The sequence below is a fragment of the Aethalodelphis obliquidens genome, unplaced genomic scaffold, assembly GCF_003676395.1.
Source record: "Aethalodelphis obliquidens isolate GAN/ISIS:26980383/991018 unplaced genomic scaffold, ASM367639v1 scaffold89, whole genome shotgun sequence".
NCBI lineage: Eukaryota > Metazoa > Chordata > Mammalia > Artiodactyla > Delphinidae > Aethalodelphis > Aethalodelphis obliquidens.
The window spans coordinates 4,418,014-4,441,702 of record NW_020838033.1 but is presented as its reverse complement, the minus strand read 5'-3'; the positions used below and the strand labels follow the sequence as shown (position 1 = coordinate 4,441,702).

General features: G+C 53.0%; 2 protein-coding genes and 1 pseudogene across 2 annotated transcripts; 2 read left to right on the top strand and 1 right to left on the bottom strand.

Moving 5' to 3' along the window:
- Positions 1-1,343: 1,343 nt before the first annotated feature.
- LRRC3C (leucine rich repeat containing 3C) lies at positions 1,344-2,238 on the bottom strand. Its single transcript, XM_027094631.1, has one exon. The coding sequence runs from the start codon at positions 2,208-2,210 to the stop codon at positions 1,344-1,346; it is 867 nt and encodes a 288-aa protein (XP_026950432.1). The 5' UTR covers positions 2,211-2,238.
- A 2,696-nt stretch (positions 2,239-4,934) lies between these two features.
- On the top strand, positions 4,935-12,203 carry LOC113613722 (ribose-5-phosphate isomerase-like; annotated as a pseudogene).
- A 4,673-nt stretch (positions 12,204-16,876) lies between these two features.
- On the top strand, positions 16,877-23,407 carry ORMDL3 (ORMDL sphingolipid biosynthesis regulator 3). The gene is made up of 4 exons (XM_027094347.1): positions 16,877-16,996; positions 20,316-20,515; positions 21,230-21,381; positions 21,807-23,407. The coding sequence occupies exons 2-4, from the start codon at positions 20,342-20,344 to the stop codon at positions 21,940-21,942; spliced, it is 462 nt and encodes a 153-aa protein (XP_026950148.1). The 5' UTR covers positions 16,877-16,996; positions 20,316-20,341; the 3' UTR covers positions 21,943-23,407.
- Positions 23,408-23,689: the final 282 nt, after the last annotated feature.

The following is a 23,689-nucleotide window of genomic DNA, read 5'->3' as shown; positions in this document are numbered from 1 at the left end:
AAGAGAGTACCGGCTCCCTCTTCCTTTGCTTCCCGTGCACCCCAAGCAGGCTGGAGACTGATGCCTGGGCTTTGGCCTCCTTCCCTCCTCCCTTGTTGTCCTCCCTCCGTGTCCCCTTCCATTCCCCATCCTTCTTCCATTCCATCATCATTAATGCATAGGCCCTGGCATGCCTGGCAGACAGGCTCTGGTGTCAGGAGCTGGGAGGTAGCATGGGAGAAAGGAGCTGGCACGCAGCCCAGTGGGAGCACCCGCACCAAAGGGGTGGTGGAGGTAGCAGAGAAGGTCTCAACACCCTCCCACTCCTCACTGCGGGGCCACATGTGTTCAACAAACTGAATGATAAGAAAGAGATCGGGGCATTAATAAAGGGGCTTTATTGGATTGTCCAGTGATGTTCTGGGGATGGGAAACCTCCCCACCTCCCTTCCAGCTCTCTAGTGACCCATCCCCAGCTCAGGCAGAGCAGAAAGTTCTTCTCCCCCAAGGGCAAGGGTTCAGGAAGCCCTTCTGGGTAAAAAGGAGAGAGCAGAGAGATAGGGAATCTCTGGAAAAGGAAGCAGGGAACCCTAAACCAGGGGGTCACAATAGAAGGTACAGGGAGAAGAGCCTGGGGCCATGAGAGAGGCAAGAAGCATGGGGCAGGGGGCGGGGAGGGGAGCTTTTCAGCAGAGGCGGCGGGAGAAGAGAGGAAGAGCCCACGGGGTCCTTTCTGACCTCACTGCCACCTTGGTCCCGCCATCCCCTTGCCCCTCTATGCGCCCTCTTCTCCAGCCCCCAGATATGTCTTGCCGCTGCTCAGACGTTCAAAGTTTTACATCTTCTTCGTCTTGGTCCACCATCTTTCAGCTGGGGGCCTCCCTCTTCTGCCCAAAGCCCCCCTCATTCTTGCGGAGTCAGTTCAAACATCCATACGGCGCAGCCTTTGAGATCACCTCCGCCACGCTCTCAAGCTGCCTGCTCCTACCTCCAAGTTGGCATACGTGACCATCTACCATCGTTCTCTGTTCTGGGGTCCCCCCATCACTGTGGGCTCAGAAGCTCTGGGTCTCTGAGTCTAGCACAACCCAGACCCAGCGTCGGCATCAAAACTCCCAGGCACCAAAGATGGTGCTGGTGGAGTGAGAGAGATCAGGTGTTCCGGGGAGACAGAGGAGGAGGGAGGTGGAATTGGGGGGTGCTGGAGGAGTGAGAGAGATCAGGTGTTTCGGGGAGACAGAGGAGGAAGGAGGTGGAATTGGGGGGTGGGAAGGGGCTGCACAGGAGGCAGAGGGGGTGGGAGGAGAGGAGAGGGCATAGGAGCAGGGGTGTGGGGTGCAGGGTCGGAAGAGTAGCCCTGGTCATCAGACCACGGTGCTGAAGGTAGAGGAGTCCTCAGAGTGCACAGGCGGCACGGGGGCCCGCTTGAGGGGACGTCGGGTCCCATCCCGGTTCTCCCACACGTACTGGGCCAGATAAGCCACCACCAGCACCAGCCAGCCCCCCATGGTGACCAGCAGGGCCACGTCGGTGCTGTGCCGGGCCCCGCCCCGCCCCGTCCCACACAGCTCTTCCTCCTCGACCAGCGGCAGGAACTCCTGCCCCACGAGGTCTGATCGGGCTCCCGGGCCACAGACGATGCCCGTCTCAGTGCCTGGTGCCAGCCTCACCCGCCGAAGCACCTCCTGCAGGGCACAGTCGCAGCGCCACGGGTTGGCAGACAGGTTCACTTGGATCTGCAGCCCCGCAAAGGCCTCCACGGGCACCGAGGCCAGCTGGTTGGCAGAGAGGTCGAGGTGGCGCAGCGTGCCCGCCAGGCCCTGGAAAGCGGCCCCTGAGACGTGGGCAAGGACATTATGGGATAGATCCAGCTCCTCCAGGACAGGCAGGTGCTGGAAGGCCCCAGCCGGCACGGATGCCAGCCGGTTGGCGTCCAGGTAGAGCTTGCGGGTGTCGTTAGGGATGCCGGTGGGCACAGCCCTCAGGCCTGCCTGGCTGCAGCGGAATGTCCGCTCCCCAGCTTCTTCTGCCACGTAGCAGCCCTGGGGAGACAGCCGGGGGCTGGGCACAGTCCCCCCTGTGCCTATCACCAGCAGCAGGGACAGGAGGTGACCAGCTGGTGGGAGCATGGCCGCAGATTGGCATAGTCCTGGAGTGGAGTAGGATCTGGGGAAGAAAAAGCCCCGTAAATGAAGAATGAGTCCAGAGAATTCCATTCCCACGGCCAGCATTCTCTTCCTGAAGTCCCCCTGTGGATTCCTTTTGGGCCAGGGCCTCTCCTTTGGGAGCTCTCTCAGGCCTGCGTGGCTTTTTTGCTTCTTTAGGGTCCAAGACTCCTTATTGGGCCCTTTGGGTAGAGGGTCCCCTGGGCCTGAGACTCTTCTAGGGTCTCTTTGATTCTGGAAGGCTAATCTATGAAGTCTCTTGGTCCAAAGCCCTACTGGTCATTCTGGGTCTGGGGGCTTCTCAGTGTCTGCTTCTGCTCATGTATTGATTTCCTTCATTGGAATACAGGCTTTTCCTGCCAGCCTACCTGGATGGCTGCCAGGTGGGCCAGGTAGGCCCCAGAGAGCCCGATCAGCAACAGGGCTTTGCAGCGTCCAGCTAGGCTAGGTGATTCAGGCCCCAGCTCCTGTACCCATTCACCCTTTCTCCTGGAACGTCCGCCCCTCTGCCCGTCCCGGCTTTGTCCTCTCTGCCCCACTCTTCCCCCCTGTCCTCTCCTTCCTCCTCCCAGCCTCTCACCCCTGTTGAGAGCCTTCTCCTGTGCTGCCGTCTCCCCGGAAGTAGCCTCCCTGCTGCTCGGCTCTGGAGACGTGCTTCCTCCTCCAGAAGCCTTGCTCGCTCGCTTGTAGCTGCTGGAAGTTGGGGGCTGGGGCCCAAGAGTGTTGGGTTTCCTGGCATATGACTCCAGGCCCCAGGTGTCAGATACCTGAGCCATGGCCTGGCCAGGCGATGCCAAGAGAGGGCAGATCCCGGACCCTGATGAGCTCTGCCTTGGGAAGACTGGGCCCCAATTCCATTCCCTGCCTCAGGCTCCCCTTCCGAGGCCTTGACATGCTATCCTCCATCCTTCCTCTCCCAGCTGGGGCTGAAACTCTGCCTCTTAGAACCTCTGCCCTCTGCCCAGAGCCTGTCTGAGCAGAGGGATCCCTGCTTGGCAGGCTTGGGGGGCAGAACTGGGGTGGGCCCCCTCTCACATCCACTGTCTCCTGAACTCATCTCCCTTCAGCTCCATACCTCCCTTCTGCCCTCCTACAGTGCACTGTCTCCCATGGTGAACAAACTTTCCTCAGCCTTTTCCTTGGAAAACTTGTCTCTCTCTCTGCAGAGGACCTCATCTCCTGGCTCCTCGCAGGGTACCCGACCTCCTTGCCTGGCAGGGGGCACTGCGTTAGTTCTCTGCACTGTTGGTAGACGGCCCCTCAAGGAGTTGGAAGGGGTTCTTCAAGGTTTCTGAAGTCCAATATGGTCATCTACAAGTTTTCAAGCTGATTTTCTGTTCTGGATTGGAGCTGACTGAGATTCTCTTAGTTTGCTGGGGCCTTGAGCTCCCAAGTTGGTACTGTTAACTCTCCTTCAGGCCCGGGAGTCAAGGAGGGCTTGTACGACTTATTCCCCAGGGTCTTTTGATCCCTACCATCACGTGCAGCCATGCCACCCCATCACACCACCCTTTTTTAATGTAAAGGAAGGGAACAGAAAACTGGGTGTCACAGAGATTTGCACAAAGGAGCCTGAGGTCATACGTTGTGGAGACCTTTCTGAGAAGGAAAACCTTGCTGGATTTTGTAAGAGACTATGGGTGACCCGGATCGGACAACAGAAGTGAGGGCCCAGTGCAAAATGAAAATGTGGGGCTCCTTTGTTCAAAACTGTTAAGAATTTCAAGACGGCAACCACAGCACATCGTAAAACCAGGTGCAGGGCCCTTCTGAATGCAGGGCGTGAGGCCCTGTGGGACTGCACAGGTCGCAGGCCGCTGAAGCTGGCCCTGTAGGTGACCTTTGGACGAGCGATTTCAGACGCGTGATGGAAGCCAGAATCAGAGGGTAGGATACTGGATGATGTTATCTGTGGGCATGTATTTACCACTGACTCATTCTGGTGACATCAACAGGGTCATTTCTCAGACTCCCGTTTGTCCAAGGAATCAGATAAGACACACTTTTTACACCTGGACAGGAGAAGTGAACATTTTGTCTGTGGTTGCTTGTTAGTTAGGCCAGGCACTCTGCCACTGAATACTTGGGAGTCCATTTTGGGATTGGGCCTGAAAGCAGAAGAGGAAGCACATGGAAGCCTACCCCTCCCACGGCTCTCACGTCACGCTGGGCAGGGGCTTTAACGAAGGCACAAGAGGTGAGTTATCTCTTTCTCCGACTAGGCCAGCTACCAGGAAAGAGTGGGACTGGGGTTTCCAGCACAGCAGCTGCTGGAGAAGTAGGAAGTCTGCTCACCTAGGAGGGTCCAGCTGGCTCATGGACGTGGTGCACTGAGGGTGGTTAAGTGCAGTGCTCAGTAGAGAAGGGAGAACAGAGAGGAGGGAGGAACCACACTCAGGACGGTGCACAGTGCAGACTGGGGGTTGACAAGGTTGGAGCAGAAGTTCTTCCCTGCCATTCATTCATTCATCCATTCGTTCAGTGAGGGTTTCCTGTGAGCCCCATGTTATAAGTAGTACTGTGCTCAAGATTCAGCCCCTGTTCTGAGGGTCTCAGATGGCTGTGGTTAACCCAGTGGTTCACCCAGTCTGCACATTAGAATCACTTGGGGGAGTTTCTAAAATTAGTTATGCTTGGGTTTACCTGTACCAATTTTGTTAAAATCTCTGTGCGTGGGGTCTAGGCCCTGGTGCATTTTAAAAAGCTCCCCAGGTATTTCTAACGTGCATCCTGAGTTAAGAACTGCCGGTCTAGACAAGTACTGGTGGCGCGGACGCTAACAGCATCTGCCTGGCCCCCTCCGTCATGTCCAAGGCTGAGGAGGCCAAGAAGCTGGCAGGCCGTGCAGCGGTGGAGAACCACGTGAGGAATAACCAAGTGCTGGGAATTGGGAATGGTTCTACAGTTGTCCACGCCGTGCAGCAAATAGCTGAAAGGGTGAAACAAGAGAATCTGAACCCCGTCTGTATTCCCACTTCCTTCCAGGCCCGTCAGCTCATCCTGCAGTATGGCTGAACTCTCGGTGACCTGGACCGACACCCAGAGACTGACCTCACCATCGACGGTGCCGATGAGGTAGATGTTGATCTCAATCTCATCAAGGGCAGTAGAGGCTGCCTGACTCAGGAGAAAATTGTGGCTGGCAATGCCAGTTGCTTCATCGCGATCACCGATTTCAGGAAAGGTTCAAAGAACCTCAGGGAATCAGTGGCACAAGGGGAACCCCCATCAAGGTCATCCCGATGGCCTATTCCCAGTGAGCCGAGCTGTGACCCAGAAGTTTGGGGGCGTGATTGAACTTCGAATGGCCATCAACAAGGCAGATCCCTTGGTGATGGGTAACAGTGAGTCCCCTACATATGAACGAGTTCCGTTCTGAGAATGCATTCATATGTCCAAGTTGTTCATAAGTCCAACAAAGTTAGCCTAGGTACCAATGAACACAATCGGCTCTATAGTACTGTACTGTAATAGGTTTATAATACTTTCATACAAATAATACATAAAAAACAAACACAAAAATTAAAGAAAACATTTTTAATCTTACAGTACGGTACCTTGAAAAGTACAGTAGTACAGTACAGCTGGCATACCGGGGCTGCATCGAGTGAACAGGCAAGAAGAGTTGCTGACTGGAGGAGGGAGAGGAGGTGGGAGATGGTAGAGTTGAAGGATCGTCAACGATAGGAGACGGAGGGCGAGCTGCAATTTCACTCACGCCTAATGTGGATGGCACAGGTTCTGATTCCTTGCTGGATTCAATTCTATCTACCCTCTTGAAAAAATGATCCGTGATGTCTGGGTAGTAGCTCTTTTTTTCTCATCATAGATGACATGGTAGCACTGGATTGCGTCCTGAACGGCAGCTGCAACCTTCGTGAACCTTTCTACATTCGGGTCCTGTGCTTCAATAACTAACAGTGCCTCCTCAAATAAAGAAAATCCCCTTGCCATTTCTTGCATCCCGACTCTCTTCGGTTCTTCAGTTACTTCTTCCTCTTGTCTCTCTTTGTCCTTTCTCTGGGCCTCCAATTCCACCAGGTCTTCATTAGTAAGCTCCTCATGTTGCATAGCAACAGCACTGTACAGTAAAGTACACAAAAGCACAACAACTTGCAGAGGATGCACGCATGTGACAAGGTACGCCAGACACATGAACTAACTTGCGTGATTGGACATGTGAACGCACGTTCGCATCTTTGAAAGTTCGCAACTTGAAGGTTCATACGTAGGGGACTTACTGTAATGGGAATTTTATCCTGGACTGGAAGTTTGACGGGGTCCACAAATGGAGTGAAGGGAACACAGCTATCAAAATGATCCCAGGTGCGGTGGACACGGGCCTGTTCATCAGCATGGCGGAGAGAGTCTACTTTGGGATGCAGGACGGCTTGGTGAACATGAGGGAGAAGCCTTTCTAAAGTGGCCCTGCAGGAGCAGAGTGTGTTCCCCTCACGTCCCCATCCCACCGCCGAAGCGGACATGCCTCTCCAGGAGCCTTTGCCTTAAAGTGTCTGTGCCATGTAGACAGCTTGGCAGGGTGGGGGGGTTGAAGGTTAAATCCTGTCCTCTGACTTATTGTTATTAAATGTCTTTTTAAAAAAGAGAAATACAAACAAACATATATATTTTTGTTGTTAAAAATACTCAGTTTTTTTTAATAAAGTAGAACTTGATTTCATGTTGTATATGAACCATTTACCAAAAGAAAGGAGGACTGTCTTTTAAACTTTTAACTTGAGGCTGCTGGTTAAGCTTCTGAATATTGGGTTTGCTGAGAGACGTAAATCAAACTTTTCTTTAAACTGGTGAAATGAAGGGCGCAGCCAGCAGTGATTCCCTGATGCCTTACTGGAAACACTGGATTTGTTTACTTTTCTGCCAGTTTTGTTTTCAGTTTTTGTTGCGATTATGCACAACATGTTTAAAGATGTGAACTCCAAAAGTCTGGTGAGTGTAGTGGCGTGGCACTCGTGACGCAGAGTGTGTAAACTATCGAGGGAAAGTGTGGGAGCTCTTTTGCTGAGATGAGGGGGTTCGTTCAGACCCCTCTTGTTGGAAGCCATTGGCCAGAAATACTTACCACTGCTGCCAACCTACTGCTGTGAGCAGCCTTTCAAAGACTGTGTTTTTAATATGTTTTTCGTTCCCTTATTACTCAGCCATAGAAAGGAACGAAGTTGGGTCATTTGTAGCGATGTGGATGAATCTAGAGTCTGTCATACAGAGTGCAGTAAGTCAGAAAGAGAAAAACAAATATCGTCTATTAACGCATAGATGTGGAACCTAGAAAAATGGTACCGACGAACCTATTTGCGGGGCAGGAAAAGAGATGCAGATGTAGAGAACGGACTTGTGGACACACGGGGTGATGGTGAGGGTGGGATGAATTGAGGGAGTAGCATTGACATATATACACTACCATGTGTAAAATAGATAGCTAGTGGGAAACTGCTGTATAGCACAAGGAGATCAGCTCGATGTTCTGTGATGACCTAGAGGGGTGGGATGGGAGGAGGGAGGTCCAAGAGGGAGGGGATATATATATACATAAAGCTGATTCACTTTGTTCACAGCAGAAACCAACACAACATTGTAAAGCAATTATACTCCAATAAAAAAATAAAATAAAATATTTTTTTGTTCCTTTATTGTTAGTTGCATGGCATCAGAAGTTGTTACCTCTTTATGTTGTTTGAGGGCTGAAATAAAACAGTGTGGGGCCATTTTGAAAGAATAAAAAAAAAAGAACTGCCGGTCTAGAGGGAGACGTGGACGTGTGGACACATGTCCGCACGGTGCCTTTAATGTGATGTCTGCCAGAAGCAATGTGTGAAGCCCAGAGCTGTGAAGCCCAGAGAGAGGTTAAGTCACTGTGGCAGACTCTGCTGGTGTTGTCGGGGGAGGTGGGGGGGGCGACATTTTAACCTCTACCCAATTAGGGCTTTTCAGGTGGGCTTGGGAATTAAAGTACCATAAAACAGATGAACAGTAGAAAAGCGTACACATTTCTATGTCTTGGAGGGGGAGGGATAAATTGGGGATTTGGGATTAACAGATACGCACTACTATATACAAAAAAGATAAACAACAAGGTCCTACTGTAAAGTCCTACTGTGTGTGTAACTGATTCACTTTGCTGTGCACCTGAAACACTGTAAATCAACTTGACTTCAATGGGGCTTCCCTGGCGGTCCAGTGGTTAGGACTCTGCGTTTCCACTGCAGGGGGCCCCGGGTTCCATCCCTGGTCGGGGAACTAAGATGCTGCAAGGTGTGTGGCGCGGCCAAAAAAAAAAATCAACTATACTTCAATTAAAAATTAAAAAAAAAAATTTATATTAATGACACGGGAGCCCTCATAAGGAAATGGAGACCTAGGGAAGTGGCAAAACATTAATACTTTTATACTGCGTTGAATAAAGAGCAGTGATTGTAGCGAAGTGACTAAAATATACGGGGAGCTTAAAGGAAGGGAAAAGCTATTTTAACAAGGCCTGTTTGTACAGAATTCTCTTGGCTTTGATTCTCCATTGAAGAACGTTTCTTTTCTCCCATACAGGGAGGGCATCTTTCACATGGGGGTTTGGTCTCCCGTTTTCTGGAAGAAAAGGGGAGATTAGAATGCTCTTCTTGCATCTGCTCAAAATAATCCTTAAGCCCAAGTGGCATATTTTGAGGTGGTGTATTTTGTTTTTATAAATTTATTTTATTTTTGGCTGTGTTGGGTCTTCGTTGCTGCGCGTGGGCTTTTCTCTAGTTACGGCGAGAGGGGGCTACTCTTTGTTGCTGCGCGTGGGCTTCTCACTGCAGTGGCTTCTCTTGTTGTGGAGCACGGGCTCTAGGTGCACGGGCTTGCAGTAGTTGTAGCGCACGGGTTTAGTTGCTCCGCGGGGTATGGGATCTTCCCCGACCAGGGCTCGAACCCGTGTGCCCTGCATTGGCAGGCGGCTTCTTAACCACTGCACAGCCAGGGAAGCCCCTGGAGTGGTGTATTCTGCCACCCTTCAGTATCCATTCCTAAGCTCCTTCCTTGATAACACACAGTGTTTTGGGAGTAGCGATGTGCTCCGACCCTCATGACAGAGCTGACTGGTCCTCTCAGTTTGTCAGAAATCTCGTCCACTTTCCCAGACACCTTGGCAGCTGGGCGTGGTCCACTGTGATCAATGACGTCTAAACAGAAGTCTGCTAAAGGGGTTTCTAGGACAGTCTTTGATTTGCTCATAAAAGAGGGTGGTTTGGGCCCTCCCCTTCTCTGTACAGCTTTCTTCAGGCTTTGAACATGAAGGGTCAACTACAGTCTTTTGTGACCTCGAGGCAGCAAAGCCGAAAGGAAAGGTGAAGCGTATCACTGAGACATCGGCCTGGATATTGCTGAGCCGCTCAACCGACACAGGCAGCTGCCCACCTCTGGACTCACCATGTGAGAAAAATAACCTCCTGCTTCTTTCAGTGCTTCTCAACTTGGCCGCACATTCGAATGTGGGAGGTTTTGAAAATTACGGATGCCTGGGTCCACCTCAGAGATTCTGATTAAATTGATCTGGCATGTGTACAGTGATGGGACTTTTTAAAGATCCTTAAGAGATTCTGATGGCAAGCTAGGGTCACAAAAATTCCTTTGCTTGGGTTTTCTGTTGCTTTTAACTGAGAGCATTCCTACCTGATACACTAACTTTTCCAGGATGTTAGGGAAGGCTTTACCGAGGAGTAGCATTTGAGCTGGGTCTTTAAGGCTCGGTTCATCAGGTGAAGCAGCAGAGTATGTGCAGGGTCAAGGGAGCATGAGAAGGCTTGGCTTCTCCTAGACAGTAGAGCAGAAGGGGTGGTGTCAAAGGCTGCAGTTAAAGTGGAAAGGGACCAGATCCCTGTGGTCTCATACACCAGGTAAGATTTAGGACTTGGTTCTATGGCTGATGGATTGATGGTTATTTTTTTTTAATAAATTTATTTATTTATTTTTGACTGCATTGGGTCTTTGTTGCTGCGTGCAGGCTTCTCACTGCAGTGGCTTCTCCCGTTGCAGAGCACGGGCTCTGCGCCACCAGGGAAGCTCGATGGAAGGGTTTTAAAATTACCTTTGATATTTGGATCACGTTGCTGGCTGTGTGAGGGATGTATTGGTGGAAGAGAGACCAGTTACTGCAACAGTCCAGGTGGGAGGTGATGAGGGCCTGGGTGGACACCAGAGCATGGGACTGAAGGAGCTATGTCTGGAGGAGCCCAAGATCATCAGACATTTGTGCCACTGGGCACATCCCTTCCCAATCCCCTTGGGCCTTCGGTTCTCTGGACCTCATGGCCTCTGAGATCCCTGCCAGCCTGATGTTCAATGTGTCTATGATGGTGGGACAGGGAAGAGGCTGAGGCACGTCAGGGCCTGGCTCCCAAGTTCAGGGTCCCAGAAAGTAGGTCCTTCAGGCCCCCACCCTGGGCCGACTGAGTCACAACTCCTTCCTCCAAGGGGAGTAACTCCATGCCCCAAAGATGTGACCTTGGAAGGAAGTTCAGCAGGCTTCTAGGACCCTATCTGCCTGACGTTGGAAGCTCCCAGATCCAGCATGGGTAGAGGGGGGTCAAAAGGAAAGCAGGAGGGCTGGCTACTTTACCCATCATGTCAGCCAGGGACCCATCTAACGCCAGTCTCCTAGGCAGTGTGGGCTGGAGGGGCAGCAAAGGCCTCTGCCATTCCTGTTCCTTGCGGAAACTGACAAGGGTGTATACACCTCCTGCTCCCATCCTCCGATGTACTCTCTCATTTGTTCAACGCACACCTTCTGGGCTTCTTAGGCCTTGGGGATGCAGAGAGAAGTAGAACAGCCCCCAGACAATGGTGAAGATGGATGTGAGCACAAACACAGCCCCCTGAGAGCCTAGGGTGGGCTCTAGTTGAGGTGTTTGCAGGCGTCGGAGGAGCCTAGAGGAGAAGCAGTGGATTCTGTTTGGACAGTTGGGGAAGGCTTCACAGAGAAGGTGACAGGTGAGGGGTGGCCTTGCGGGACAAGTAGGAGTCTACCAGATGGACAAAGGCATTGTAGGCTGAGACAGGAGCAAGAAAGAGTAAGGTGTGTTCTGAGAATGGCTAGGGGCTTGGTGTGACTGTAGTTTGGGATGTATGGGTCTATTACCTCCCTCAGCTAATGTTCACTGAGGACTCAGTATATGCAGGAAATGCAAATATGAGTAAGAAATCTGAAGCAGGCAGCCTCCAGGGGAAGCGGATGTGTAACAGGTAACTTAAATACAGCACCCTCAGTGTAGGAGAGAAGTCTCTTTTTTTTTTAATATTATTTATTTATTTACTTATTTTTTTATTGTTGACTGTGTTGGGTCTTCGTTTCTGCGCAAGGGCTTTCTCTAGTTGTGGCAAGCGGGGGCCACTCTTGATCGCGGTGCGCGGGCCTCTCACTATCGCGGCCTCTCTTGTTGCGGAGCCCAGGTTCCAGACGCGCAGGCTCACTAGTTGTGGCTCACGGGCCCAGTTGCTCCGCGGCATGTGGGATTCTCCCAGACCAGGGCTCGAACCCGTGCCCCCTGCATTGGCAGGCAGATTCTCAACCACTGCGCCACCAGGGAAGCCCAGGAGAGAAGTCTTTACGAGGCACCTGTGGAAACATGAGGGACTCGTGGTTGGAGGAGTGTTTGTGTCCAGGATTGACTTTTGGGAGAAATGCCACTCCTAGTTGTGTGACCCTCGGCAAAATATTTAAACTCACTGTACGGCAGTTTCCTCATTTGTAAAGTGGAGATAATAAAAGTACTTACTTTGCAGGGCCGTTTTAAAGATTAAGAGAGCTTATGTACGTAAAAGCCTTTGCCCAGTGCCTGGAACACAGCAAACGCTCATAATGTTGGCTGTGATTGTCACTGAAGGAGGAGCAGTGTTAGGAAGAGGAGGAAGCTGATCTGGGGCAGTGACCGCCCAGAATTTCTAAAGAGGTGAGGCCTGCTAAGGGTAGTAATGCGACTGGAAGGATGTGAGGGGAACTTTTCCTGAAGCTACTGTTTTTATATCCATTGCCCTTTTGATCTGTAATATTTACAGTTTTCTAAACTGTTTTTATTTCATGAGAGAAAATCTCAATTGTCTGTAACAGAGAATATGCAGATTGAGGGGTTCCTAAAGAACAGGCTGCTCTTGGTTCCCAGAGGGAGGTTCTGGTTCTCTGGCCTTGGCTCTGGCCCTGGAGGCCCTGGCAGGCTTGACTCTTTCCCTCTGCAGCCCAAAATAGCTAACCACAGGGCTGGGCGAGGGGAGGAGAGCGGAGTGCCCACTGGCGATGCTGCCCGTCCCGGCACCTCCTCCTGTTTCTCATCAGCTTGGTAGCTCTCAGTGCTCTGTCTGCTCAGAATCACTGCCCCCTCCCTTCCGCTGCCACTGCACGCCCATGGTACCCCCACCCAAATAAAAACAACTGCCAACGAAATAAACAGCTCCTTGCTTCGTCGCACTTGCTCTGGGTGTGACCTCAAAACCTCCCCTTTGGGAAGGGGGGAGGTGAGGTGGGGGGGAGCCGGAGGGTAGCAAGAGTGAATTGGAGCGGAGTAGGAGGTGGTAAGAATGGAGGGGTGCCATTCATTCCCCCAGGGGTCAGAAGAAGGGGCTCTGTTTCTTGATGCCCCACCTCCTCACCTCCCACCACTACCATCACCCCAGGAATGTACTCCCAGCTTATTACCCTGCCCGTGTTTGCTATCTTGGCCCACACAGTGTATCTATGGCAAGCAGAGGCCACACCACCCTGCCAGATGGAAATACCCCAAGGCTGGGAACACGTCTACTTGAGCAGACTAAGGAGCTCCCAGAGGGCTGGGAGAGCCTGCAAAGGTGACTCACTCTGTTTTAAAAACACAAACAGTTTTCATAAAAAATTTAAAACGAATAATCTCACATTACACAAAGTTTGAAACTAGAGAATGAAAAAGATCACCCCCAAACCCTCCATCCTAACACAAGATCTGTTTTTATTTTATTGAATTTCCACAGCCTAGTAAAGTAGATGCTCAAATATCACTCAAATGTGGAACGGATTAACAAACGTTGATACATATATAGAGTACTCACTATGTGCCAGGAATTGTTCTAAATGCTTCACACTTAATGACCCGTTTAATCTTCACAACAACATGAGGTGGGTATCACCATGATCATCAACATCCTTCATTTTTAGGAACTGCAGCACAGAGAGGTTCGGTGACTTGCCTAAGGTCACACAGCTGGTAACTACAGGAGATGGGAGTTGAACCCTGGCAGTCTGGGGCCAGGATCTTACCAGTGTTACTCTATTTTGTCTCATCATAATCGTTAATGCATATGCAGGTTTATAAAAACTTATTATGGACAATTTCAAACAGAATCTCATGTTCCCCTCCCCCAGTTTCAATAATTATCACCTCATGGCCCAACTTGTTTCTTTTAATCCCTTCCCCCATCCCCAGCCCCGATGATTTTGAAGTAAATCCAGTCATCATATCATTTCATCCACACATATTTTAGTATTTATCTCCGAAAGATAAGGAGGTTATTTATTTTATTATTATTATTTTTAATGTATTTATTTTATTTTTGACTGCATTGGGTCTTTGCTGCTGTGCGCAGGCTCTCTCCAGTTGTGGCGAGCGGGCGCTGCTCTTCGTTGTGGTGCGCAGGCTGCTCATCGTGGTGGCTTCCCTTGTTGCGGAGCACGGGCTCTAAGCACAGGGGCTTCAGTAGTGTGGCACGCGGGCTCAGTAGCTGTGGCTCGCGGACTCAGTAGTTGTGGCTCACGGGCTTAGTTGCTCCGCGGCATGTGGGATCTTCCCGGACCAGGGCTCAAACCCGTGTCCCCTGCACTGGCAGGCGGACTCTTAACCACTACGCCACCAGGGAAGCCTGAGGTTTTTTATTGAAAAAATTACCACAGTACCATATCATGCCTTAAAATGTATATTTCATTAAGATCATCAATTTGAATAGTTAGTATTCAAATTTCCTCAATAATTTAATAAAATATATATATTTTTAAAAGTTGGTTTGCTTGAATGAGGACCCAGATAAGGCTTTTGGTTGACAGATTGCTTAATTTCTTTTAAGTGTAAGTCTCTCCCTTTCCTTTTTTTCTTCCAATTTATTTGTTAATGAGGGAATTGTGTTTGTTTTGCTGACTGCATCCCTGGAGAATGCACAGGCTATATACATATATATTTTTTTGGCCGTGCTGTGGGGCAGGGTTTGTGGGATCTTAGTTCCCTGACCAGGGATTGAACCCGGGCCCATGGCAGTGACAGCCCCAAGTCCTAAACACTGGGCCGCCAGGGAACTCCCAGCTCATGCTATTTTGTATCCTGATCTTTTCATCTAACTTAGCAAACATTTTCCTATACTGCTTATTATATGGCTTCCTACTATGTCACCCAATGGATATAGTACGATTAATTTTTTCTTGGGCATTTGGGTTGCTTTCAGTTTTCCATTGTTATAACTAACGCTGGAATAAAGATCTTCACACATAGTGCATGGTACGTACTTCCTTAGAATATGCTACCAGAAATGGAATCATGGCTCTGAGGCCTGAACAATCGTTCAGCCTCTTGGCACAGATCACCAAGTGTCTGTCCAAGGGGTTATGCATGCCCAGCACCACACAAGAGTGCTGTCACTCATTCTAAGTACTTAGGCCTATTCAAGGCTGAAGGATGTTTGGTGAAGACATGATAATTATGAAGGCAGAGAGCTAGAGGAGAAAGATGATGACAGGGACTCAGGCTAAATTAAGCAGAAAGTGATCCACAATTTACCACAAACCTAGAGTGAGTCAGTACTCTGTTCATTCCTGTTGTGAAAGATAAAAAACAACAACCCCTTGATAACAGGAGCTATTAATAGGGCATGGCATGTCCAATAATCTCTCTGTTAAGACTATGCATTAGTCAGACCCTCATTTGAGACACGGATCCAGTCTGGGTCACTGAACTTCACAGACAGTGAGGAAACTGGCAAAGATCAGAGAGCTTGATCAACTTCGGGGAAGACGGAAGAATCCCAGAGAAAAGTCGAAGGAGACAAGTAGGCTCACTTTGGGAAAAATAAGAGACTTTTTTTTTTTTTTTTTTGCTGTACGCGGGCCTCACTATTGTGGCCTCTGCCGTTGCAGAGCACAGGCTCCGGACACGCAGGCTCAGCGGCCATGGCTCACAGGCCCAGCCGCTCCGTGGCATGTGGGATCTTCCTGGACCGGGGCACGAACCCGTGTCTGCTACATCGGTAGGCAAACTCTCAACCACTGCGCCACCAGGGAAGCCCAAGAGTTTTTTTTTTTTTTTACCTCAATACCGGGGAGGCTTCTAAGGAAAGGATAACACTCAGTTTTTGCTTATTTCTTCACAAGGCTGACTGTAAGGAAAGGGGCCTCTCCCTACCAGTAGGAACTTCTGTAAGACACAGCAAAAATTTTTCAGACTCTGGGGTGACCATTTAGGTCTTGGGCTGAGTGCTCCTGGGCTACTGGCCCTGGAAATATTCGAGAAGCTGCCTGTTCTGCTCTGAGTGGTTCAGATATCCACCTGCTTGGTGCCCACTAGGTGCCTCTGGGGGCCCCACTCCTGCTTTGTGACAGCTGTTCCCTGGAAGCCCCCTTGGGGAGGGGTGGGTGAGGTCACCAGAGGAGTGCTCCCCAGGTTCGCTGGGCCAGCATTCTCCTTTTTGTCCCCTCACCTTCAGTGTGTGTTTACAGCCAGTCAGATTGGTGTGTCATGACATCACCTGACCCTGCTATTCCAGCCCTGTTGTGCATAGAGTGGACTTAGAACCTGGGTCAGGGGATTGGAAACTCCTCAAACAAGGCACTCTTGGTGACATGGAGAGTGGGAGTGACCCAGGAGACCTCAAGAGTCGTTTAGTTCAACCTCCTAGAGCAACAGCTTCCTACCACGCAACAGCTGCTATACATACATTCTTCTGAATTCCCACAACCTCAGAGGTAGGTTTTCACAGGTATGGAATTGGAGATTAAGACAAGTTATTTGCCCAGGGTGACACTGCTGGTGAAGCAGTGCCTGCTAAGTCTACCTGACAGGAAAATCTGTGCCCTTGCCTTTAGAGCATGCAGAGGTGAAAAGTGCAGATCTGAGAGCCTCCCACCCAAAGCCAAACAGCTGACCAGGGGCCGGGACTCAGGGTCTTGGCTATTCATCAGGTCGTCTTCCCAAGTCCTCTTCCAACTTCTAATGTGGGGAGGCCGAGGATGTGACCTGGCCCAGGCCAGCCTGGGTCAGGTGTAACTGAGGAGCAGACAGGCTGTGGACTGCGTTCTCTGCCCTGCAGACTCTCATCCTAAGCAACGTTGTGAAAAACCCGCTTCCAGGAGTGCCCAGCACCGGCTGAGCCAGTTGATTTCTGGAGGGCCAGGGCAGAGGCAGCGAGGTGTAGATGAAAAACTTTGACTTGAGGTCAGAATTTCTGGGGGGACCCAGCCGGCGGCTGTGGCAAGCTACTTAAAACTCCAAGTTTCCTCGCCAGCAAAATCGGGCAAGAGTAAACCCCACAAGCAGCGCGCAGACGCCGAAACAGGCATTGCCCTGAGCCAAAGCGATACCATCTGATCTTTGTTTCTCTTGCTATTGAAAGCTCCGTGCGGCCCCAGCGAGGCCTGGGCTGGAGCAGGGGTTAAAAAAAAAAAAAAAACTACAACTCCCAGGAGGCGGCGGGCGGGCCGGCGCTGGGCGGTGACGTAACGGGGGCCGGCGCGGGTCGTTGATTCGGCCGGAGCTGCCAGCGGGGTGGCTGCCGCCGCGGCTTATTACAGCTGCTGGAGCAGCAGCGGCCCTCGCCCCCGGGCACCCCTCCCGGGCCTCGAGCTCTGGCCGCGCACGGTGAGTTCGGACGGGCGGCTTCGGAGTGGCCAAACCGGGAGCCTCCTGGGGCTAGAGGCGGGACGGGAAAGGAGGTGGGGGCTGCTGGGGAGGCGCCCGTGGCTGGAGGGGACCGGGACAGGGTGAGCGGAGGTGGAGGGGGTGCGTCAGCCGAGCGGGGGGCGGGGGGGGGCGTGCATCAGTCGAAGGGATGCCCAAAGGGGAAAGTGCGGGCGGAGGCCCGGGATGGGGCGTAGAGGAGGAGTGCTCGGTCTGGGGGTGGGGGGCGGGGAGAGGCTGGGCTTCGGGGATAAAGGTTTGTTCGCTTCCAGGGCTGGGTGAACGCGTGGGGGTGGGGGTGGGGCTCCGGACCGGGCCAGGCTCCGAGTGCGAGGTCCCAGGCTGGGGAACGGAGCGGAGGCTCCCCACTTCGGCTTGAAGTCCCACTCAGAAAACCCCAACAATAGTGAAAACTCCGCCTCCTCGCTTCACCCTCTCCCCGTGCTAGTGTGGGTTCCCTCCTGTACTCGCTGTTTTTCCACTCCCACCGCCACCCCGAGTCCGGGAGGCAGAGCCGGAGCTGCGAGGTGAACGACTGTGGCCCTGCGGGTTGCGGGGTGGGCGAAATGAAAATGGCACTGTGGCGTGCTGCCAGGGATTCCCCTTTGGGGTCCAGGTTGCAGACTTTGTGCTCCTCACCCCAGAAGGCGAAAGATTTGCTGCCCTTACTTGGGGGAGAGATTAGGAAGCGCTCACCTGGCTGCTGGCACTGTGGCCTCGGTTTAGGTGTCTGACAGACTGGCTAGGCAGAGATATTTGTATACGGAGCCAGAGGGGAAGGGAGGGAATTAGTAGGAAAGAGTTACCAGCAAGAAAGTAGTTAACAGAACAAAGTTGCTGCAGGCTCTGGTTTGAGGCAGGTTGTGAAACCACATCAGGGACTGACACAGGCAGCCACCTGCCCGCTGCCAGCGGTGGCAGCAGAACTTTTCAGGCTCAGCTGCTGTGCGCCTACTCTCTCTCCAAGAGCTTCTTCTCTCCATTTCTCCCCTTCTGGGCCAGGGGAGTTGGTTATTTCACTAGCAGTGGTGATATGTACCCTTAGTCACACAAAAGTCTCAAGAGTGCTTCTTGCTTCCAGTCTTTTTCTTAGTTTATTGACCTCTTCTGTTTTTTCTTTTTTGGGGGGGCCTCTTTTGCGGGGGTGGGCTCCTGAGATGTTTTGTTCTCAGGGCACTTAGTGTTCAGGTTTCAGGAGGAAGCTTCCCAGGGTGTCATTTAAGTCATAGGTCTGGGCCCCTCCTAGACTCATCAGGCTTCGTTGGATGCCCTGATACAGCCAGAAAGGAGTGTAGGATGATCTGGAACTCAGCAAGGCTCTTAGCACTCCTGGACAAAACACTAGGGAGGGCTAGAGGTCTAGCTACTCCTACACCCTTGAGGGTCTAGGTTAGGGAGAAGTGGGGAGGGGCAGCAGTGTCTGGTCAACTTGGGGAATTCTTTCTCTCTCCTTCGTCAGTAATGAAGTCCTTCAGAGCCCTCACTTCCTAGCCAAGTGTCCCCGACCACCCTGTCCACCAGGTGGAGGCTTTTGTGCAGTAGGTGTCCCAGGAGCTCTGTTAGGGTAACTGAAGCCCTAAGGCCCTGGGAAGGTAAACATCTGAGCCACTCCTGGTTTCCTAGCTCCTTGGGTTTCTCTTAGGCCCAGGGATCCAGCCTGATGGGTCGAGCTGGGGGGCCCCAGGAGCATCGCTACTTTTGGATGCACCCCGGGCCATCTCGTGTGTTTGTATGTTGGGAAAGTGTGTTGTGGGTCACATTTCCCCTGAGGTCTTTAAGCTTGGAGCCATCTGAAAGGAGGAAACTTGTTCCCATTATCCTGGAAGTAGGGAACTGATTCTTGAGAATCGGCTCCTTTGCAGACTCTGTGATCCTAGCCAGAGATAGAGGGCAACCGATTCTGAGGGGGTTTGTTGCAGCAGGGTGAGGGAGGTGACCTTCTGGGCACTTCCAGGATGCCCTCATCTGTATCCCCAGGAAAGATGGGGCTGTCATCATGGTGATGACCTTAGGGTCTTTATCAGGCAGGATCTTCCCTCAGCTAGGGAGGAGAGCCAGTACAAAGGTGCCATCTGTCCCCACCTCCTGCTGGTCACAGGGCCCTCAGGGATCTGGGGACAGCTTGGCTCTGGACATGGGGCTGCTCGTTCCCCTCCTTACCTGCATCCAGGAATGCAGCTGGGCTGCATTGTTTCATGGGCATCAAGGGCAGCCCTCCTGGTTCCTCCTGCTGCAGGGCTTCTGTCCTTAGAGCTGGGCAGGGGAAGGCATGGTGCTAACTTACACCTGGAAACAGGTGCTGGGAAAGGAGGCCCAGGTGACGATGGGTGGGCAGAGAGAAAAGGGGGGGGGGTAGGAGAGAGGCCACAGGTGTGGTTTTGTGTCCCTGGGAGAGGTATGTTGATGTGGGCTCCAGCCACCCGTGGGAGCTGTAGGTGTTGGCTGTGTTCTCTATCCTTGCCTCTCCTCTGGTGGGGAAAAGGGCCCTGGAAGTTTGGCAGCAAAACTGGTGGCATCAGGAGGGGTAGCCTGAGTGGCTGCCAAATGGATAAAACATCTGGACGGAAAAAAAAAAACCAAAAAACATCTGTCTGGACTGGTTGTTTTGTGTCACCAAGAAGGCAGCTTCCAGGTCTGGGCAAAGTTCATCTCTAGTGTGTTTTCTCTTTTCTTCCCTTTCCCTCTCTTTCTACGCTGCCAGTCATACCCAGGATTGGAGAATTAGGGGAGATGGGTAGAAGCAATGACCCCCCAAATATTTTATCCACTACTGACTGTTCTCATCTCCTTTTATTCCTTGTAACAGGAGGGCGGGGGGCTCAGGGGTGGAGGTGTCTTATATCAGACCCTCAGCAAGACGGAGTCCAGCAGGGGTTATGCCGAGTGATTCTAAGGGCACAGGCCTCTTCTCCCCTCCCCTGGGCTTCGTGGGAAGGGGACCCTCTGGAGGGTGAGATTGCGGGATGGGCAGTGGTTTCTTGACTCTGGGGCTCCATGCCTCTTGACGACCTATCCACCCAGGCAGTCCCAGTGCCTGGAAGGGCACTGTCCTGATCGGACTATGTGCGGAGCAGCCTGGTGTTCATCCCAACCCAGCAGTGAGAAATGAATAGAGTTAAGTCTACATGGACTTTCTCTGGCCTCCTCGCTTGAGAATCAAAATGGTAGACCTGCTTGGAGTTCTCGGGGAGAGCAGAGCCTCCTTCCCTGCAGGATTTGGAGGGTGTGAGAGGGCAGGGAAAGTGGTGTGACCTGTCTCACCTGTGCTGCTTGTTTGCAGAACAGTGGCAGGAGAGGGGCAGCAGGATGAATGTGGGAACAGCACACAGCGAGGTGAACCCCAACACGCGGGTGATGAACAGCCGTGGCATCTGGCTGTCCTACGTGCTGGCCATCGGGCTCCTCCACGTCGTGCTGCTCAGCATTCCCTTTGTGAGCGTCCCCGTCGTCTGGACCCTCACCAACCTCATCCACAACATGGTGAGGACCTGTTGCTCCCTGCCTTTGGTGGGGCCGGGGAGGATGGGAGCCCGCCAGACCTGGGCCAGATGTCAGGGTGACCTGCTGACGGCATGTGTCAGCAGAGCCCAGACCCCACCCTCTTCTTTCTGCCCCACTCCTCTTTATTGGAATAAAATCTGCAGATATGTCCACACCTCTAGGATGGGGTGACTTGTGGACCTGGAAGATGGGCCACGGAGAGCTGAACTAAGGGCCCTAAAGAGTCCAGAGGACCCAGGTCCTAGCCTGGGGCAGAAATGCCTCTTTCCCGAGTTAGGATCTCAGAGCATCTTTTCCTCTTGCCCTTCTCTGCTCCCTCGCTACCTGCTTGCTCCCTGTTATTCTTTTGGTGGGCAAGCAGGGGTCTCGTTCCTTCCCATCTGCTTGCCCCCTGCCAGCTGGCAGGCACAGGGAGCCTAGCCCTGGGCTGGAGGGGTGGCGTCTCCATGCTGGTTCTGTGGCTGACACCTCCCCGGGAGTTCTCCTCATGCCAGGCCTGCCCTCTCCCCCGGTGGGTCCCCTTATTTTCTGGCCAGGCTCCCAGCTCCTCCCACCTGACCTCCAGCCCGCATCCCCCTGCCCAGCAGAGGGGGCTCCAGGTCACCAGGAGCCCACGTCTGTGACTGGGGCGGAGGAGCTGAGCTGGAGGGCCTTCGGCCTTTTGCGTCCTCTAACAAAGGCCCCTCCCTCCAGGGCATGTACATCTTCCTGCACACGGTGAAGGGGACCCCCTTTGAGACCCCAGACCAGGGCAAGGCGAGGCTGCTAACCCACTGGGAGCAGATGGACTATGGAGTGCAGTTCACGGCATCTCGGAAATTCCTGACCATCACACCCATCGTGCTGTGAGTGCCTTAGGGAGAGGGGGACGCCAGCAGGAAGGCCAAGGCCTGGGGGACCCTGGGGCCCTGCAAGGCTTAAACCCCTCGCCAGCTGTGGCTCTTGACACAGGAATGAGCAAAGGAAGGAAGGTTGGGGTGCGCCTGGGTCTTACACTGGGCTCAGGCTGTGCCTCCCTGGTCCTGTCTTTCCTCGGTTTGGGCTTCCTTCCTGCCAGTGAGTTTGGCCCATGGGCTTGGGGTAGAGCAAGGGGACTGGGTCAGCAGGAGCTTCCTTAGCTGCGCAGATCTTGCCACCCTACTTCTGTTCTGGGGGGGTCTTTCCCATAACTCCTCGGCTGTCAGGAATCTGCCTCCCCCGACCAGGGAGTGAGGGAGAAAGGCGTCTTCCAAACAGCGTCTTATACCTGCCCCCAACCTTCCCCACCCAGGTACTTCCTCACCAGCTTCTACACCAAGTACGACCAGATCCATTTCATCCTCAACACTGTGTCCTTGATGAGCGTGCTCATCCCCAAGCTGCCGCAGCTCCATGGAGTCCGGATTTTTGGAATCAATAAGTACTGAGGGTGCAGCCCCTTCTCCTGCGTGGGATGGCAGGGGAGGGGTAGAAGCCTGTGCTGTGACGCTGAAGACAGAAGGAGCCGCCGGGTACCGCCGGAGCTGGGGGTTGAGCCTCTGGGCCCTAGTTTCCCCCTCACTTCCCCCAGTAGCAGACTTGAAGTAGTTTGGGGTGGGCCCCCCCCCCCCCGCCGGGGCTCTGACCCCTCCTGATTCTTTTGATCTTTTCCTTTTGCCTCATGGGGGTGCTCCTGGAATGGGCTGGGCTCCTGGGCTGAACACAGACCTATGAGGTTCGGACGAGAGGCCAGGGAAGCCCCCTGCTCGCTCGCGCCTCCTTGGCCTGCTAAAGCACTTTAACCCCCGTGAGCAGGGCAGAGGGAACGGTACAGCTTCTAGTTTGTTTCACTTTAATTCTTAAGTCTTTAGGATGACACTTAGTGTGTGCTTATATATACGAAAGCAGTTGTGTGAGAGTGCCTCATCCCTCTGGGTAGAGAATTGTCTAATTCAAGTCAGACAGCTCCCGTACAGCACCCCCCGGGGTACTAGGTGCGGGTGGGGAGGGTAAGGAGATGTGGGGGGATGGGGCTGAGTGTGCATGGCCTGGTCCCAGAGGTGGGGGGCCAGGGCTGCAGCATTCTGGCCCTGGTGGAGGTGGGGAGGGGGCTGGGGGCAGGGGTGGGGAGGGTGAATTGAGACTGAAAACAACGGGGCCGCAGAGCAGCGGGGGTTCGTGTAAGGTGCGGGGTGGGGTGGGGGGGGAACAGACCCAACCTCATTCTTTGGGAAGTGGTCAGGGAAGGGGGCAGTCTTGGAGGGTCACTTACCCACAGCATGGTGGGGGTAATGGGAAGGGAGGCTGCTATGGGTTTGAAGCTCCTGGGTTGGCATGAGGGGGTGGAGATGGGTGGAAGGGGCCTGTGCGTCATCGTAAGCACAGGTCCAGTTTGACGCTCGTCTCTGCAGTGGTGTGAGGGCCGCGGGGACATGGGACAGACATGATGAATGGTGGGGCCCTTCTGCAGCCCTTCACCCGGTAACCTCCTTGTGCAGACTGCGCTGGGGCGGGGCCTCTCGTGTGGCATGCACCTTTGGGGCCATCAGGCCACCTCCAAAGGGGTTTGGTGGGCTTCAGAGTCCCGCATGGTCCCTCTCAAGCGGGACAGCGGCAGGCGCAGGGAGTGACCTGCAGGGGCGGGAAGGAGCCGCCTTCTCCCCTCCCCAGCCTGACTGGGGTCCGTGTTAATTCTGAGAAGGTGTGGGTGCCAGGGCGCTGAGGGAGCGGTGGCAGCGGCGGTGGTGGCGTCACTGGCCCTGTTTTCTGCATCCTGGTCCCCCCAACCCCCGCCCCACGTATCATAAGGAACTTTGACCTCAAAATCTTTCTAAGCAAAGTGTGAATAGGATTTTTACTCCCTTTGTACAGTATTCTGAGAAACACAAATAAAGGACAGTGTGTTCCTATTTCCCCTGAGTTTGGCCTCTGCTTCCTGGAGGGGGCGGAGACGGGGCAGTGTGGAGCATCAGTCTGACCCTCTGCCTGGATGGTGGGAGGGCCCCTGGGACCTCTGCTTTTCCTGCTGCCTCCAGCAGAGCAAGCTGGAGGGGCTGGCGGGGAACTGGCAGAGGCAGTAAGCCGGCCAGAGAGCAGCATTTTGCTCTGGGACTTCGCCTGGCTGGTCCTCAGACAGAACTTACACCTCTGGGCTTCAGCCAGGCTGGGCTGGCAGAGGGAGAGCTTGTGACACGG